The 19,009-nt window shown below is 40.1% G+C and overlaps 2 protein-coding genes and 2 long non-coding RNA genes across 11 annotated transcripts in view; 1 reads left to right on the top strand and 3 right to left on the bottom strand.

Moving 5' to 3' along the window:
* Positions 1 to 1,648: 1,648 nt before the first annotated feature.
* LOC120439837 lies at positions 1,649 to 2,447 on the bottom strand. The gene is made up of 2 exons (XR_005612815.1): positions 2,116 to 2,447; positions 1,649 to 1,835 (listed from the first exon to the last, which is right to left on the bottom strand). It is a non-coding gene; the product is annotated as an uncharacterized LOC120439837 (long non-coding RNA).
* Positions 2,448 to 4,094: 1,647 nt separating this feature from the next.
* On the bottom strand, positions 4,095 to 14,182 carry LOC116325518 (retinoblastoma-like protein 2). 4 transcript variants are annotated; one of them, XM_031746434.2, is made up of 15 exons: positions 13,901 to 14,182; positions 13,123 to 13,315; positions 10,531 to 10,658; positions 9,968 to 10,074; positions 9,694 to 9,797; positions 9,370 to 9,507; positions 9,111 to 9,275; positions 8,914 to 8,971; positions 8,704 to 8,813; positions 8,448 to 8,624; positions 7,261 to 7,332; positions 6,910 to 6,961; positions 6,276 to 6,436; positions 6,000 to 6,164; positions 4,095 to 5,809 (listed from the first exon to the last, which is right to left on the bottom strand). In XM_031746434.2, the coding sequence occupies exons 3-15, from the start codon at positions 10,602 to 10,604 to the stop codon at positions 5,609 to 5,611; spliced, it is 1,584 nt and encodes a 527-aa protein (XP_031602294.1). In that variant the 5' UTR covers positions 10,605 to 10,658; positions 13,123 to 13,315; positions 13,901 to 14,182; the 3' UTR covers positions 4,095 to 5,608. The 4 variants fall into 4 exon arrangements, with proteins under 4 accessions (XP_031602294.1, XP_039468643.1, XP_031602298.1 ...); XM_039612709.1 differs by lacking the exon at positions 13,901 to 14,182 and adding an exon at positions 11,340 to 11,479 and having other exon boundaries at positions 13,123 to 13,261; XM_031746438.2 differs by lacking the exon at positions 10,531 to 10,658.
* LOC120440369 lies at positions 14,132 to 15,327 on the top strand. The gene is made up of 2 exons (XR_005613195.1): positions 14,132 to 14,215; positions 14,697 to 15,327. It is a non-coding gene; the product is annotated as an uncharacterized LOC120440369 (long non-coding RNA).
* chd9 (chromodomain helicase DNA binding protein 9) overlaps positions 15,285 to 19,009 on the bottom strand; it is a 71,518-nt gene continuing 67,793 nt past the window's right edge. For all 5 annotated transcript variants that reach the window (XM_031746439.2, XM_031746440.2, XM_039612699.1 and 2 more), the window contains one exon: positions 15,285 to 18,660. In XM_031746439.2, coding sequence (XP_031602299.2) covers positions 17,659 to 18,660 — 1,002 coding nt within the window. In that variant the 3' untranslated portion in view covers positions 15,285 to 17,658. The remainder of the gene's footprint in view (positions 18,661 to 19,009) is intronic.

Raw genomic sequence — 19,009 nt, 5'->3', positions numbered from 1 at the left:
AGCAGCTGCCTCCAGTGGCATGAGTTTGTCCTCTGTGATGTTTTATGTGTGTAGAAATCACAGATCCTAGATTTGGATTTAACTGAAAGACTTTGCAGTCTCTCTAGCTCTATTTTTTCTGATCGCAATACCTCCAACATTCTAGCATTGTGGCATTGAGCTTAAAGAGCACTGATTAAAAAAGCTAACAGCCTTGGGCACAGTGTGCAACCACAAGCATTTATGCAGAAATGAAAAATGTCAATAGTGCTTCCTTCCATAATATTGCCTATTTCTCCAGCACATAACACTGGCCTGTGACTCATGAACATAAATTCAGTGCACATAGTATACTAAACCGAGTAATGATTAATATAACTTTCATCTTGGGTTTGCTTCACTTGGTGTGGCCTTGAGCTTTTTTATAGTCATGGCACAGTGGAAAAATGTAATGGCTTGCTATTCTGCATGTCCTTCAAATAAAATATTTCCATAATGGATTCTCATTGGTAGATATATATACATAGACTGCACCATAAGCTTTGCCCTCTTTGTATCTTTCACAAGAGAGTTAATCAAAAACTCTGCTTGATCTCACAGCCCCTGGAAAGCAACAGCAAATGGCTCGGCTGCTGAGAAGTATTAATATAATAATCAAGCGTTTCAGGTTGCTCTTAATTCAATTGTCTCTCTTAACATTTCCCAGCTATGTCAATCAATGTGCCTGCCTTGTCTTTAAAGCAACAGAGGAGTTATCCATTCCGGCACCATTAAAACATCAATGTCTCATTTCTGCTAAATGGCAGAGGAAAGATAATTGGCATGTGTGCATGCATATTAATTAACTGATAATGAGACGATAAGGCCCCCTCTTTATCTGCAGGTGTGGAGCTACTAATCAATTGGCAGTGAAATGGGGTAAAAATGCGCTTCTTTTATCCCACTACTGAAATTAAAAACCTATTTAGTACCACGTTTTCCAACAAAGTGCTTTTCATTTATCTTCTCCGGCACATTATTCAATCACACTTTCCATTTGTATAATGGTAATATTTTCATGTAATTTCCCACTGCCTCTGAGATGGGTATTTTTGATATGGCTTTGTAAAATGGCTATTCCATTCCAGCTCCATTCACTGGTAATAAACTTACAACCTATATTTCAGATTAAATGTCTTCAGCAAATGGAACCAGCCTCAGACGTCTCACAGCAGCAGGGGAAGATCGCTCCTGCTCCCTGGTGGCGGCAAAGGGAACTGTTTCCCCTTTCTCTATGCCCCCTGGTGGCAAGGAACATAAAGTTCTGGAAGCTCTTCTCAATCCAGCTCTTGGCAGCAGTTTGTTATTTGTTGTATAAAGACTGTCCAAATGAACACCGGTAGCAGCAGACTCATATGCAGAGCATCCCATCTAGCTGAGAGCTCCAAGGTACACAGAGCTAAGACATAGGTTGACTGTCTTAAAGAGTTGCTGCTTTAGCCTGCAGCAGTATTGGAAGCATTTAAAAGAGAGTGTTGTAACTATCAGCTCTGACCAGAGGTGTGTGAGTGCAAGTAAAGAGGGGGAGGAGAAGAGAATGAAAATAAATGATGAAAACAAAGCAAGGTACGCCGCAGGAAACGACGCCTAAAACAGAACATAAAAGCAACAGAGGTACAAGACAACACAATGTAATACTCCAAACAATATATTTATCACAAAATAGTTTCTAGACTTTGACAATAGGAGTCAGATTTCTTCAGAAGTGTGCGTATTTGATTATGTGTGCCTGGCCCAGATGACAGACAATGATGGACAGTAGTGCAGCGTCGCCTCATCCTGCTGACAGGTCCTCCTTCACCCTTGGACAGGCCAATCTGTACACACAGCAACACAGACACCACAGAACCCTTCTCAGTCACCACGCAGCCCATTTGTCACGTCAAACTGCTTCAGAAAGACACGGCGGTCAAGTTACAGAGGTGATTGTATCAAAGTGACCCCTGTGCAATGGTCATAAATTGCTTACTTTACAGAGAGATACTGTATCCTTGTTCATTGATAGAACTAAAATGAGAATGAAAGGATGTAGTCAGGTAATAACTAAAAATCTTAAAGGCAGATTATGAGTAACATTTAAGGAAAAAATGGTCTTACAAGAAGAAGAGTTAGGTACGGTGTAAAGGTGGCGCTCAGCTGGAACTCTTCGTTTTTTCGTCTTTTTCTTTTTCTGTTGTTCCATTCGTTTCCTCTGCAGGCGCCTGCTTGGTGGACGTGGCAGTTTTCGGCCTGTCCTCTGGCTTTTCAGAAGGGTCAACCACTGTGGCCCCCCTACTTGTGTTGCAGCCCATGATTTTTTGAAATTTGAGAGTGTGCAGCGTGTCGTTCAGCTGATGGTTGTCCACAGGAGTATGAAGTGTCAAAACACTGGTCGTCTCCTTAAAACTTGTGTGTTGTGGGCTCAGGTGCATTTGTTCTCCATGGCAACTATATGACTTCCTGTTGTGTTAACTTTGTTAACTTGACGGCCTATTGGTTTTATTTTACGGTCCTTTGTCTGTTGTATCACATTGCCTTTTTGCAAATACTTCCCTAAGCGACAGTGGTTGAGAATTAACTCTGAAGCATGCCAAAACATGGTTACTGATAAACACTGAAGCGGGCTGTGTGTCAATCACAGAGTAGCTATGGTTACTGACTTTTCCACAGTGGAAACATTTGTGTTTTGATTCCCTTGGAGGAGTGAGTTTTATCCATCGTCATTTCACAAAATCCAATTTACATCAAACTTTATAGAGCAGAAAAAACAGGTGTAAAAGTCAACAACTTGCGATCACAAAAGTTACAGTAAAAAAATATATTTTTTTAATTTAGATATCGGATCCATACATGACATGTTTCTGAATTATCTTTTTGTGAAGCGTCTTTCAAAATCTTTGAAAATGGGTTTAATATACATGTTAAAGTGGTTAATTTGTATTGTTGTAAAGTTTACAGTATTGCGATATGCTGGATGATGCAGAGCAGGCTGTGGTGTGCATGGTCACTGTGAAGTTAAGAGTGTCAAGGCTGTCCGACGTCCAATTAAATTTAAGGGGATGATGCTGTTTAGATTCATTCACTGAATTTGACCTTTTATACTAGCTTTATAGTGTCTAGGGGTTTGCTTATATCTTGCTGAATTCAACTGCCTAAATCCACAAAGACCAGTAAGCAAACGGGTCATATTCTGGACACAAAGTAAAATCTACTGGAGCTAACAATAGGAATTCTTACGTGACGTATTTCTAAGTTATTCCGTCACTGAAGTGCTACACCTGAGGGTTACCCCACCTTTGAAATCGCAGGTTAACCCTTGATGTAACACAACATAACAAAAAAGAAGGAAGCAGTATATTGTGGTGCTATTCAGGAATAGCACAAATTAGTCACCAATTAAATTTTTCAAGGAGGTAGATTAAATTAGCAAAATTAGCAAAATAAAACGACAAAATTCATACAAAAAAAATCACCACAAATAGAACTGCAGCTGAACTGAAATTTTAAAAATTACATAGAAATAGAAAGGTATCTGTTCCATTGCCAAACCCTAGTTTTTTACATGATGTTGCACTGGTTGGCAGTGTTTTCTGGAGGTTTCTGGCCCTCACTGGGTGAAATTGGTTGCAAAGAAAGCGCTGCACTGAACTGGTTGGGAAATAGACATTTTTCGTAGCAACAGGTAGTTGACAGGATGTCACTGACTAATCTGTAGGCCTGCATGACTGGGATATTAGCAATCATTTTCCCAGCGACTGCCACTAACCTCCAACCATTCACAATCAGCTGAGGACTGCTCATTTTCCCCTTTCATGATGGGTTGTTTGCTGGGTGGTTCACTTGATCCCACATTATTAATTATCATCAAGCTAAAATCTTGTGGTTAGAGGTCACGTGTCTTCAAAAGCTCGGTAATACCTCCTTATTGTTAAACTTAGATTTAGAGAAACTTTGTTGCATCAGCAGATGATAATGAAGCCAACTTCTGTCAACTGACACATGTATCATTCTGCGCAATAAATCTCAAAGCAAAACACTTTTCTGTTTGGAAAAGAGCTTTAATAAAATCACCGTGCAGTTTTTGATTGATGTCCTGTTGAATCAGCTGTGATACTCAGTCTGTAATAAACGGTGGCTGAAACTGCTGAGAGGATTTTTAAAGATTTATTGAGACTGAATTTGTTTTAGCTTCTACATTTATGTTGACCAGTGCAAGTTTCTGCTACTGTAACAGCACTTTTCATTTATTTTTTTTGAAAAAGTCTTACTTTAGTTTATCCTCAATAGTTTTGCGATAAGTTGAATGTAAAAACAACTTTAAATTACTTTAGAGTGGTATGCATCAAACCCCTAGTATCACCAATATGCAGTCAGAATGAAATCACTTCAAACTTCAGTATTCATGCAGGTCATAGACAGAGGTTAATGTTAGTATGTACACTCAAAAGTCCAAGAGTAAGTCAAACATAAAAAACAGATCAGTCTAGTGAGAACAAATGAGTACATCCTCAAATTAATCACAAAGGGCCTTCAAATACTGTATGGTGTCAGTTATTAGTCTCTTCTTAGAGAGTAATAAGTCTTATTTTAACCTCCGGCATTCAGGGTTTGGTGTTCCCCTGTTAATTTAAAATCAATAATTCTGCAAATCATCTAAAAAAAAAAAATCTTGTAGCTAAATAGCTGCCAAATTTTCCATAACGGGTTGCCTCAGCAAATTATGCAAGTCTCCAAAGACCCCAAACTTTCATCAGAGGATCTGCGGTTAACTCTTTGTGTTGTAGACAGTGCAAAAACTTGACCTGCATAACAGGTCAAGTTTTACAGTTAACATAAAGGCAAAGACCAAGGCTACTAAGGCACATCTAACACAGAGTTGTTCAGCCATGATAACAACAAACAACAACAATAAACAACAAACAAAACAAACAACCTTTATTTGTCACATACACAATTATACAGAGTCGTGAAACTAAGATAACAGAATTGTTAAATTTGTGCAGAAAAAAAACAATTTTCACCCAAATTTCTATTGGATGCATTTGTGGATACATTTATGTTTTCATATTACTGTAAATATTAATTCCTGTGGACGCAGACAAACACTAACTAATGTGCCTTTTAGTTGCTAAAGACCTGTCTAAGTCCTTTTTTTATCTAAGAAAAACTCACTGGGCACTTTGCAGCCTTGTCTTTCTTTAAATTCATACAATATCATGAAGGACACTTCCATCAGGCAGCAACCCAGGATGACCAGTCTTCTATTATTGTGCTGGGGATAAAGTGGCTTATTCACAGACCTCAAAATTCCAAGAGTAAGTCAAACATAAAAAACAGATCAGTCTAATGAGAACAAATGAGTGCATCCTCAAGTTAATCACACAGGGCCTTCAAATATGGTGTCAGTTATTAGACTCTTCTTAGAGAGTCTAATAACTGACACCATGACTTATGGTATCAGAAAAAATGATACCAATGAGAAAAAATGGTTCCAAACAAAAGAGCCAAGCAATGGAAATTTAGTACTTTGAGCTGACAGAGAATTTGAGAAAAAGCAAATGTGTGCTTTACTTCCATCGGATTGGGGGTTGGGCATGTTAGCTGGAGTAAGCTAGACCTGGTCCTGATTCGTTCTTGTAATGCGATCATTGAACACATTCCTTAGTCGTCTCTGCCAGGCTGACTGACCATCCAAACGAAGCCTTTTGGCTGAGGATCCGTCTCCTTCCTCATCTGTATCCAGTGATACCGCATAGCATCGCATGTTTGGCGACCTGCCCGTTTTGATCATGTTGTTGATCTCACGCAGAAGCTGTGAAAAGAAGGAAGAAAATAATATTCTATTGTGTGCGAGCAAAGTCAACCATTTTTATCCACTAAATGATTTCCAAAACAGGAATGTAGAATGTATTCAGTATCTTCAGCCTAGATTGTACCCCAACATTGTACCCCTACATTTTTTAAGACGATCATGTGAAAAAGAAAACATTATATCCACAGACCTCTGGGGGACTTGAGTTGAAGTAGTAGCAGAGCCCAGTTCTGTGAGGGGAAGGGGTTTCTGTGTTGTATGGTGAAATGTAGATGGACGGGCTGTTCGACAGTTGATAACAGCGAGGAGATGCTTTCCACTGTCGAGGGTATGGAGACAAAGGAGGGGTGTCTCGCTGGACAAGAAATGAAGTGTAAGCGTTACATGGAAAATAAACATTTCCCATTTTTACTGAGTTCTTAGTTTTGTGACATCAGCTCAGAAAAAAGAAAAAATGTTCACTTACTAATGAGGTTTGAGCAAACTGTTTGGCAAAATGCTGCATCTTTGTCGTGTAGACCTGGTTGTAAAAATGGATGAGATTGCCCCGCTCCTCCTGCCCAGGTCTTGGATAATGTGTTGATGGTGTGTTGGGGGTTAGGATAGTGCTGCTGTGCTTTCCATTATCTATAATCAACAATATAATAAAAAGTCACTTATCACTGTGGAACTACTCTTGGATAATGGATATAATGCAGGTAAAATGTTGTAAGTGAATCATTTGGTAACTTGATGGGTGTCATTTTTCTTGTGCAATGAGGCATTGCTTTGAGTTCTACCTCTGTATAGTACTTTATTTGGATCTAACACAACACATGCTGCATTCGTTTTCTTCAGCTCTACCACCACCAGTGCCACTGTTTCCGAACCACATAGCCAGCTAACAGTACATGTGCATTTCTTCACCCACAGTGGATTGCAAGCATGTGAGCATGCATTACACATATAAAGCTACGATGGCAGTGAGGGCAATGTGTAGTCCCCTTTTCAATACTTATCGGGACGCATTATGTACATTACTGTAATTACAAGGCTATTTTGTAAATATGTTTTTAAAATAGTGTAAAATGTATGACTTTTTTATTTAAAGGCTTTCTTACTGATGGCAGAATTTTCCTCCATTTTTTCTGAAATCAGCACGTTTTTGCAGACCTGCAGATAGAAACGGTAAACGCTGAAACAAGTGCTTTGAGTTGCTGCTGTCAACCTGCTAACCTCCTTGCAAGACTGAAATACTCATGTAAAGCAGGTATAATGATATTGTCACGGTCGTTTAAAAAATGTACCTGTTAACATTAAAACATTTGATGATCAACACAAAACAGAATGTTGCTAAAACTGATGGAATCTTGGAACTGATACACGTTTCAACCTGTATCGCTATATTTTGTTAATTCACAGCTGTGTACTAAAGACAGCAAAAAATAAAAACCAAAAATAAAGAAACTTACACTTTTGTTGGCACGTGGCTGTGACTTGTAGAATTTCATTATCTGTTTGAAGGGTATCTCCATCTTGGTAATCTGTAAAGGCAAATGCCACCACTTAACTGCTGAGTATGTGTTTTCCAATGAAGTCCATGCATTTCCAACATCGATTCTTTTAGGATTACAAATACAGTTTTCCTTTAATTTCATGTCAGTGAAAATCGATAAAAATTCAGAACATTTTTAAAAAGGCTTTTTGAGCTGTCAAGTGCCCTCACAACAGTCTTTAAATTTATTTAAACACCAAGTAGTTCTTTTCCATAAAACTGTAAATCTGTAAACCTCCCTGAAGGTTTTACTTCTCCTTGGTCAGGGTGGAGTCAATTTGGGGCAGGTGTCCAGCATCAGAGGTCTAAGAAGTCTGGCCATTCTGATTTACTGTGGCTTTGATTTACTGCACCGTCTCTCTGTTTGCTGTTTTCTCCACCTACATCTTGCTGGTACTGCATTAGTCATCATCTGCAAAATGCTGGTATATCTTAGCCCACCCTGAACATTTAAATGTATTCCCCACTCCCTAAGAATTGTTTAAAGTCTATTATTCATCTTCTCTGAGACAACCACTTGGAAACCTTCTTTGCTAACTGCATTTTCCAGTTGCATTGTCTTGCATTATTTTAGCTGATTCTGTGCCTGTGCTGAAGTTGCTTTTCTTTCACTCAGCAAACAAAGTTGATGTATTAAACTTCTGATGGTGTGGTCACTTTTTGTCTGAATCCTTTCGATATAGTAGATTTAGTTTCTTCAAAACGAATCTCACTGTGTGTGAGATTGTGTTACTAAATAACAAATAACTGTAATTTGTAACACATATCACATCGAAATCTGACATTACTATACTATTCCTCCTTGTTTGATAATTGAATTTTCACTTGGGTGGTGTAAATATTCATGTAGGTTAATTCGATTCAATGTTATTTTATTTAAATAGCACCACATCACAACAGCAGTTACCTCGAGGTGCTTAAAATAGGTGTAAAACTCTTACTAAGACTAAGACAACATGTCATGTTGTAAGAATAAGTGTAAACTGCTCAACTGGATAAGTCTTTGAAAAACTTCTTAGTCCTCTTTAACCATCTCTTTCACTAATAATGGCCTCTAGACAACAGAGACACTTCAGATATTATAAAGATACTATTAAAACCCACCTTAGCTATGATGTAGATAGCACACATGAGCAGTTGGTCCAGGTGACGGTCTACCATTAGACAAGAGCAGTGGACCAAGGAATACTCAAAGCAGGTCCAGATCTTTAATCGCAGCTCATCAGATATTTCCAGCGTGGAACACAGCTCCCTCAGACGCTTGGCCATCAAGCTGTAAACCTGAGATAAAGACAGACATGACCACACTAAACATGTCATATAACAACGATGGTAACTGGACACATGATATAGAACTGACCTTCCGAGCAAACAGATGGAGGGAGCTGCTTTTCTCTTGTCTGTTTATAGCTGATGGGGAACGCTTCTGCTCTGTCCTGGCTGAGTGGTTCATCCCCAAACTGACATCCACTGGCAAAAACAGTTTACCACTCAATCTATAATAATAGTGTAAACAGTTTGCAGGGAGTGATTTTATTTAGAATGAGTCTTTAATGCACTGTGTTAATACCTCTCGGCACACCTGGATCCGTTTGCATTGGACCTTCGAGCCTATTTGGATGCATTACCTACATTTGACACAAGGCAAAACTCTCATTAAAACCCGAACTGTTCAAAGAAAAATTTAATTGCTTTGGATATGTTATAAAATTTCCAAAGATTGATCATTTATGATGTCAGGCAAAGAGTATTTGTGTTATTGCAAACCTGTTGGCAGGTGGGCATATGGCCCTCGTTGGGTGTGATTTCATCCCACAGTGGTGAGTCGCTGGTCCAGGCCAAGTTCTCCAAAACCTTTTCTTCCACTTGGATGAGGTGTGTGACCACATAGTGAGGCAAGCCTGACCCGACCCGCCAAACAGGCTCAATCACCTGTGAGAACACAGAAAAACAAAAGAGAGAGCATTCAAATCACATACTAAATGTTACTGTATCACTAAGTGTACAGTATATAGCAAAAAAATACCTTCCAAAAGTGGTATGGTGCCAGTTTGAGGATCTGAAGGAGCAGTGGGAAGTCACATGGTAAGCTGTTTGAGGTTACGGCGATCTCCAAGCAACAGGCCACCAGACAGCGCTGGAAAAGATCATGCTCCAAGATGCCCTGTATCAAACACACCTGTTTTACATGCATTACAAGCACCAGCTGCTTTACTTTAAAGATGACTCAAAATAAATAAAATATATAAGTTATGAGATCACAGGTGCCGTGAGACATTTATCTGTGACTGCTCAGTTTATATGGTCAAAGCTCAGTTCCATCTTTGGCCACCAGATGGCGTGCACTTACTGAGATGTCACTGAAGCCCAGCCTTTTCCTCTCTTGACTGATCAGGTTCTCCAAGATTCTGTGATACCAAACCCCTGCCTCGTAGCAGCACTTTGCTGCCAACTCTGTGAACATTATTAGATAGATTATTTTTGGCACGTATTAACAACACAGGCTTTATTCCAGAATTTCACACCTGCTATCAAAAGACAGCCTGCTCTCTAATCATAAGAATTTCGGCTATCAACCAGATATACGCTGGAGGCCACATTCCACTGTAAAATCATCACTATACCTTTGGTATTCTCATTTCCCTCGGCGTCCCTGTAATGCTGTAGAAACATTTGCAGCATGCATTTCAGTCTTGTTTGAATCGCCTCAGTCGAATCTCTGGAGCAAGCCCTGAATCCAAGGCATCGTCGCAGAAATTTGAGCAGGACAAAAGGAAAATGGAAAATGTAATTAAACAATATTCTGCCATTGGCATAAAGTGGAGGTGTCAGTTCTAAAATGTAAATGAACGTGTGCTTTTTAAAGCTCTTGCTTACAACAGTAGAAACTATACTAAAGAATTCCCAGTACAGAAACTTTATCAGCTCTGTGTGTTTACACATTATTGATCTGGACCACACCCTCAGTGCCTTTTAGCAAAACACCAGATGTTAACTACACTATGTAGCTGTTAAATTGATCTAGCCACATTTGTACAGCGTGTGCGGCAGGCTGATGAAAGATCTGAGGCGTGTTGCGCTTTATTGCAGCTATTAGTACCGCGAGTATCAGTATCAGGTTGACGTACACAGCCTACACAGATAAACACTGTGTGAGTCAGTAATGCTTTGTAACTGCAGGGCTAACCTCAACATTGCGATCAGACAGTCACTAGGGCCAAACCTTGGCTTTCCCACAATCCCCTGTGGCACAGTTGCCATGGTGACCTCCTCACTCACACAGGATGAGAGTCAGAGAAGGAATCAAATGGACACCTAAACATGGAGTGAAAAAAATACACATTTTTGTTTACAAACTAAAGGTAACTTTGCATGATTCATAAGTGAAATTATAATTTAGCTTATACGAGGACTTGGTGCATTCACTGTCAGTGGGACCTGAGGCATAGGCAGACTAAGCAGCAGCTTATCACACCCCAGACAACTGCAGCGTCATCAGTGTCAACTACTGATTTAATCATTTTCATTCTAAATGGCTAGACGTGGTTCTCTATTGGACAGTGTGCTGGCAGACCACAGCGAGCTGCAGTGAGTGTGTTTTGCCACAGGGAGGCAGTGTCCAACATTTGTGGTACAATCAGTCTGTGTGCTACTCTTGCTTGCGCTGTTGTTGGTCTGTGCAAGTCACGATGTTATAACATACAAAGTAGTGAAGGAAAACCAAGTGTTAGAAATAATAAAAAGCGTCCACTGCAGATCACTGTCTGCTTTAATTCTGTATTTTTGTGCTTTGATGAATTTTGGCACTTTTACTGTTCCCAGTGCACTCTACTTTCACCCCACTCTGTTCTAGTTGGCTTGTCAACCAATCAGCGATCAACCTACATCCAGTTGCGCTACTTGCTATTTTAGAGGAGCATGTTTGCATAGGTTAAAAACCCCTCACTGTAGGCAAATAACTCGAAAAATAGACGCAACCATTTGACAACGACTAACCTAAGAGCAACTGAACAGGGCTGTGGCTCAGGTGGTAGAGTGGGTCCGCTACTAATTGGAAGGTCCAGGTAGGGATGTCCGGCTCCTCCTGGTCATGTGTCGAAGTTTCCTTGGGAAAGACACTGAATCCCAAGTTTCATCTGTTGGAGTGTGAGTGTGTGAGAATGTTAGGTAAAAGTGCTTACAGATAAAATCACTGTATGATTTTGTGTGACTGGATGAATTAGACTTTTAGTAGAAAGTGTTTTGAATGCTCAAATTAGTAGAAAAGTACTAAATAAGTACCACTCCACTTACAGCTGCACTGCTATAAAGCTAGCTGTTTGTTAATGGACTGCAACAATTGTGTCTCAAAAAAATAAAACCACACTTTTAAGCCTGTTATAGTGGACAAATGGTCAAGCATGGAGAATATATAGTTAATACTGACTGGTGATGGATTTAACTGGGAAGGGTGCCCAAAACAGATTGTCCTGAAGGCCTCAGTTTAGTTTCCCTTCCCCTTCACCCACTGTTGTTCAGATTAGCTGCCCCTCACAAGCACAAGGTTTGACCAGGAGGTGGGCGGGGCTTCTCTATAGATCCCGCTTTAAAAACTGCTTGAAACCAAGCATTTAGAGCAGTCAGAAACCTGGGAATTAGGGATTGTTAGTAATGTGCTTTAATTGTTTTATTTCTGGCAGGTATAGTTTTGTTAATGCTGGACACAGGATTACTTAGCCACGCTAAGTTCTAGCTTAATATTTAAGCATATTAAAGTGAAACACGAAGTCTAAAAAGACGAGTTCTGGAGTCCGGGGACCACTGTTGCAAAAGCTCTGTCTCCTTTATGGTGCACATCCAACAGGTCCTGGTCACATAACCTCAGGGACCCGCTGGGGGACGTATGGATGTAAAAGCCAGCTTATTTACAGAAACATCAAACTATTGTCTTACACCTGGAGTTTTATATTTGCTGCTGCCTTTCTTGTTATGGATGCATTAGATGGCCTGGTGGTCTTGTTGACAGCACCACTTTCCCCTCTGTTCATTTGCCTTTAGTGACTCATCTGTACTTCCTGCTCTGAGCAGGCAGCTGTGAATAGTCACTTTTGTTTCTGTGCACCTCACATACTGAAAACCCAAGAAAAACATCTCAGACTTGTTTCCCTGTGCAGGGCAACTGTCAATTTGGCAAGTCGTGCAACAACAGAATATCTTGGATGCCAGAGAAGACTCATGAGGAAATAATAAGTTAAATACTAAACCGTATTGGGCTCACGTGAATAATAATGGTGGATAATATTGACTGTCAATCTCTAAAAAGTGTGTTTCAAATTTAATAATTCTGCAGATCTGCTGAGAATTGAATACTCCGTCCCCTGGCGGTAAAGTCCCCTCTTCTTTTTACATTCTCTTTGTGTCTTACCACCAGCCTGAACGAGACTCTGTTCCTCTAACCATTCTCACATGTGCTGTTTATTACTGCCTGTGCTGAGTCAGTCTACAATGACTGCAGATGGCACTGTAGGTGGAGAAGAAGCAGCTTTGCTCAAAAATGTGCCATAAGGTTTTCAGAGTAGAGCATGTCACACTCAACATTACTATTATGATTTCCTAATATTTCCCTTCATGTGGCTATACTTTTCCCCCCACTAACAAGACAAAATCAGAACCAGAATTAGTTTAATTCTGACCTTTTGCTTAATCTCCAACATAAGGACATTTCTGTATACTTTTGTGATCATTGCAGCTGAATGGATGCCTTTTGATTCTCTGTGTTCCAGATTTGCTCACAACTTACTGTTCGTGTTGGTTGAAGCAGCGGCTGTCTGATGCGTTTTCCACGTGGAGGAAACTGATTTCACAAAGATGGCGAGGTTAAATGGCAAGAAAAACTCTCATCATGCTCTCCGACTTTTACTCCAAATGCTGATATCAGTCCAATGGCATCTTAAAACATCAAGTTGTGTCTCATTCTGACTGACTTCCAGCTGCTGCATCTCAGAAGAGACAAACAGGAAGTTGGAAGCATCAATATGCATGCAGCTTCTCATAAATATGAATCACACCCTATCTTGTTATCTTCAGCAGGAAGATCCTGGCAGCACGGTGTCGATTTAAAAACACCACAGATGTGTTTTCTGCATGTTTGTTTGCTGTTTTAATTTTGCTAAAAGCTGGCACAATATCTAAATCACACCCATTTCCTGTTTCCTCTGGACTGGACTCCACTCAAGTCAACTTACATGCAACTCATGTTACGTGAAAATAGGCCTACTTTCACTTTCTAACATGTGCTAGTCCCTTAAAGAGAATTTAAACATCGCCTTTATCTTGGTTTATAATCAGAATTTGTTATTCAGTGCATTAAAGCCTGCTGAAAAATAGCTATATAAATGGTTAATGTGTGCAGAGGATTATTTTATTCTGCAGCTTTTAGGAACACTGAAGCAGATCGTGTAACTGTTGCATTTTACTCCAAATAGTCAGCTGACTTCTCCTGCAGTTTATTATCTCTGTGGAACTTTCAATGTGGCTCAAGAAAACAAAACTCATAAACCAGGATCAAAGTCACTCACCAGTGTCAGTGGCTCTTCTGGGGTGGTGTTAGGTTAAACTGACAGACTTCTGCTCTTCAAAATCTCTCCTGTGTGTTTGTCTAGTAGCAGCAGAGCAATGCAGCATGATTCAGTGCAGCCAACCTGCTGCTCTGCAGGCTGAGGAAGTTCAGCCCATTGGCCTCTCACCATAGACAAGCCTCAACTTGTCATCTGGTCTGGTTGCTAAGATAAGTGCCAAACAGCAGTAGAAGCGGTTAAACAGGTCACTGAGCACCACCCTGAGGAGAAGGGAAGGACTTGCAGTGAAGAAAGGCCCTCTGCTGCAAGAGTTTGGTATGTAGTTTTGTTCATTTCCAACATTGCTGGAACAATATGGACACTAGAATTCTGTATCTACTAACATTTATGCAGTGTTTATGTGCAAATGGATCCATTAAATTAGCTGTGAACTGAATGTTGTTTTAAAAAAAAATTCACAAGCAAATATGTAATTGGGTTTTTTTAAGAAAATACTCAGAGTGAAATAAATTATCAGGCCTCATCTACAGTGTTAACAAAACTGTTTTCCTACTACTCAGTCAGATATACTTACCTGTTGTGTCTTTGCTCTACGGCTTAACAGTTTTATCATTGTGTCTGTTACTGTGAGCTAGTGCCCTGTTGCAGTATGTGTGTAACTAAACTAATGTTGAGGCTACACAAATATATATTAAATTACATTATTATTAGTATTATAATATATATACGTGTGTTTTTGCATGTAATGTGATGCTGAACAAAATCTGATATATACATGTACAATTTTTTTTTAAAGGATTCAAGACAAAGCGGTCAACTCCTTGATATAACTGAATTCTTCAAAAAGTCCCTGGGACAAAGTAAAAGGCACACTTAATTGATAGTCAGAAGAATATGTTTAATAAAAATAATTAAACCTCAATTTCCTCTATAGAACTTCATAGAAAGTAATCCAATAAATTACAAATGACTTTTAAGACGTGTTTTCCTGCACTACATTAAGAATTATTTTGACTACACAGACCACAACTTGCAAATATATCAACTGTTCAATGAGAAAGAAAGAAAAAAAAAAAAGAAAGAAAAAGACACAAACTGACCAGGGTGACATTTAGGATACTATCAAGCTTGAAATAAAAATACAAACCCCACGATGGTAGTTTTGTCATCTCAGTGATTACATGTATGAAAACCTCCCTGTACAGCAGTAGTGTGTTTTGTCGTTCCTCTTGCATATTGGTCATTGTTTTCTTGTGTCTGTGTTTAATGCAGATTCAGCACAGCCTCTTTAGCAGCAAGCAGTGCTTTCAAAGTCTGTATACAATATAACCTTTACAAAAAGAAGAAAAAAAAGGAAGGAAAGCAATGAAAGCGAGAAGTCCCATCTTGTGTCTACATTTATCTCTTAACGAGGATTAGCACAGTCATCAATCCATCGCTGCGGGGCAACAAAAAGTAGCAAAAGTCATCAGTCAGTCACCTACAGCAGATGTAGCAGTGGCTGGGTGTTTGCATAAGGGCACTACAAGTTTAAAGAGCGTAGAGGTGCAGATATACAAAATGACAGTGGCATGTTTAAGTTCATTGCTCAGACATAGAAAAATACCGTACTGTTAGTAATAATAATAAAAAAAAAAATGCAATTGCATTGCAAGCAAACCCAAGACGAGGTCTATATATAACAGGCATACAAGAAAACCACATTAAAGCAACATTAGAAATCAGGCATGTCTTCAGTCTTTGTTCATGTCTGAACCCACTGGAGAAAAATGCTACAGCTACACTTAAGAACTAAACAGTTATTTCAGTGGGCTGTCACCCTCAGCCCAAACAGAAACCTCACCTCGGAAATAATTTGTGTATCTAACAGTCCACTGTGTAACAGCAGTCCTAGAGCAAGCACTGTTGTGCTAAGAGAGACTTACAAAAAGGTACTTCGGTTCGAGTGAACTCCAGTGTTTGTGTGTATATCCTGGTTACAGGTTTAAAATGGACATGTGCACGGATGCTGAGCAAAGCACACAAGCATGAATAGTGAGCATAGATGTGAGCGGCTGAATGAAAGAGAGTGAGGTACAGGATAAGGGCACTTCTACATCTATCTGAAGCTCTGTTCGTCAGAAAACAGAGTTGAGGGTGAAGTGAAATAAATCAAGACAGCGCTAAAAACTCCCAGCAACAAAAGCTATTATTGAGCCCTTCCTGAAGCTAACCCGTGTGGCACTGCGTAAAATGTAATACTTAGACAATGACAGTGATACTACAATCTTAGCCAGGAACTGAACTATCTTGTGCTTGTGCCCCATGGGCCTTGTAGGAACGCAATGCGTATCATCAAGGACTTGAATCCTCCAAATTTCCAAAGAGAAATGTTTGACGGTATTAAAAAACCAAAACAACAAAAAAAACAACAGCAATGTGGTGTTTACGTCTCATAGCCTGTCAGCCCCCACACCACCACCTAACATACAGCCTGGTGAGTTATGGATGCGGCGAGAGGAGCAGCTCAGGAAGCAAAACACACAGGAAGGTTTCATTTAAAATAAAATTAAAAAAGGCCTCTGACACACATTCCAGCAGAGATGAGAACATTGTGTACATTGACAGATCACACACACCCATGCACATGTACATTTGCACAGTGAAGCCAATCCATTTAGCAAAGTTGAGGTAAGATTCAGTCAAATACACCGGGGTTGTAGAAATAATATCCATCAACACTACAAAGACCAAACAACTCCGTCAAGACCGCCAAGGGTCAAAGGGCAGTTTTTTGGCACACAGTAGAAGGTTTTTCTCTGTTACCGCAGCTCAAGGAGCTTTTAGTTATAATTAAGAGATGTGCAGGTGAATGTGAATGCCTACTGTTGGTGGCTAAAGTGCGCCTTGAACATGCTGTGGCATGTTTGTAAGGTGATGGTGAAAATTAAAATGTAAAGTCAGACAGTAGAGAAATGAATTATGTTCAACTTCTTTTTTTTTTTGAAAGACAGATTTAAGATTGTGTATGTCTGGAAAAATAATACTTTTACCATTTTTCCAAGTCCTTACTAAGGAAGGAATCATTTCCTAACTGGACAAGGAGAAGTGATAAATAACCTCTTCAAGATGATATGAAGGTATGTGACAGGTTTGTGAGGCTGTGAGAGTTGTGCACTCGGGTGGAACATGGCAGACAGAGAATCTACAGCTTCAGTGACATTCATTAGCTGCCCAAGTTATTGCTGACATATCCAACGTATGATCTGCAAAGCATAAGTGTCAACGAACCTGTAAAAGTACTGACTATTTACAAGAGAACCCAAAGTGTTTGTCAAGTGTCATTCCCCACACCCCTGACAATCAAAATATATTAATAGTACAGCTCAAAGAGCGTGTTGATGTAGTTTTACTTCTTTTAATAAAATTAATCCTGACATAATTACAATAATGCCTTTTTTGTTGCAATAATTGCATGGTACAAGTTCAGAGTTCAGAAATCTACTAAAGTCTGACATGCAAAATGTCTCAAAACAAGACTGTACCTTGTGAACAAACATTGACATTTTATTTCAGTTTCTTTAGGTCAGTTTTTCCTATTTTTTTATTTCTTTTTTTAAGGTTTTTGTAGTCTTTATTACAGAACATTGTAGTTAGTTCTTGTATTTACATGTAAAGAAATCACAACAGAAGTGCTGGAAAATCCATATATATATGTGAATATATGTATACATTTCTAGGCAATACATAAATAAATTTATATTTATATATTTGTAGGATCAGTCCTCATCACTGGAGTCTGAATCGTCTGAGGATGAGGAAGAGCTCCCAGACTCTGAAGAAGACTCTGCTTTCCCTGAACCTTCAGGACCACTGTTATCCTTTTGTTCTATGGATTCATCCTCTTCCTCCTCCTCCTCCTCCTCCCCCTCACCCTCATCCAAAGGCTCGTCTTCCTCCTCTCCATCCTTGTCTCCCTCTGGCTGCTCTGTCTCCTTATGTGATGACTGGGAAACTGAAGGTAGAGGAGGACCAGTTGGAAGGGTGGGGTCACTGTTTGAGCTCTGTGGCTGTGTGGTGGACACAGGAAGGTTAAGGCCTGGAGTGAGAAGCATCCCTGGGTAAAGCATACTGGAGAGTAACAAGGGGTTAAGAGACAGTGGCTGACTGGAGGCTGCAGAGGCAGCTGAAGCACTTTGTGTGGCGGAGGAAGAGGAAGCAGAGCTGGAAGTGGAGGAAGGAGTCGTGTTTGAGCCCTCTGTCCTTTCTCCTTTGGTGTCTGAGGTGTGAGAGGGGGCTTTAGAGGCAGATGGCTCTCCTGTTCCACCGCTGGTTATTCCCTTTGTTTTCTCTTCAGAGCCTCCTGCAGCTTCCTGAGCAGGCTTCCCAAGCAAGCTGCCCATGCTAAGGAGGTTTGGCAGTCCAGCCATACCAGACAGCATCATGGGAAACATGGCAGCCAAGTTACTTGCAGCCAGGTTGCTAGCATCAGACGGCAGCCCCATCAGGCCTGCAGTGAGCTGCAGGGACTGTAAATTCTGGAGGTTTTGCTGGAAGGCCTGCAGACTCGTGAGGTCCATTCCAGAGAGGAGGCCGTTTGCCAGCAGTGGGTTCAAACCCAGTGCCGAGGCTGCCGGGTTAGGTGGTGCTCCTGCCGCTGCAGCTGCAGCTGCCGCCGCCTTGGCCAAAGGATTCTTAGGTCGTCGTCCACGCCGACTTACCTCCTCGGGAACAATGGGTCCAGTCAGGATCCTGTCAAACATGCTCTCTGGGAGGTAACCCTGGAAAAGATGGAATGATGTTAGTCGGGTTTCCCAATATAAGCAAATAGTCTGTGACAACAGTTCACTGTTACTTAATTAGGCTCACTGAAATAAAACTAATGTTGTCCTAAGAGAAGGAGAGCAGCACATATTTGAACATACGCATTAAAGTTAGTTGGGCCAGTTTTACTATTATCTGCCCTCAATAACATGAATGGGGTGAATTTAAAAACATTTCGATGGCACCAAACTGCCGTCTTTAAAATGATCAGAAACAGGTTAAAATCTTCATGACAGTAGAACTTATGCCTGTTTAAATTTTATAAGGTATACATTTTATAATATCTGAGGGAAGTGTTACTCTGTA

The sequence above is a fragment of the Oreochromis aureus genome, linkage group 1, assembly GCF_013358895.1.
Source record: "Oreochromis aureus strain Israel breed Guangdong linkage group 1, ZZ_aureus, whole genome shotgun sequence".
Taxonomy (NCBI): Eukaryota; Metazoa; Chordata; class Actinopteri; order Cichliformes; family Cichlidae; genus Oreochromis; species Oreochromis aureus.
This window is presented reverse-complemented; position numbering and strand designations above follow the sequence as displayed.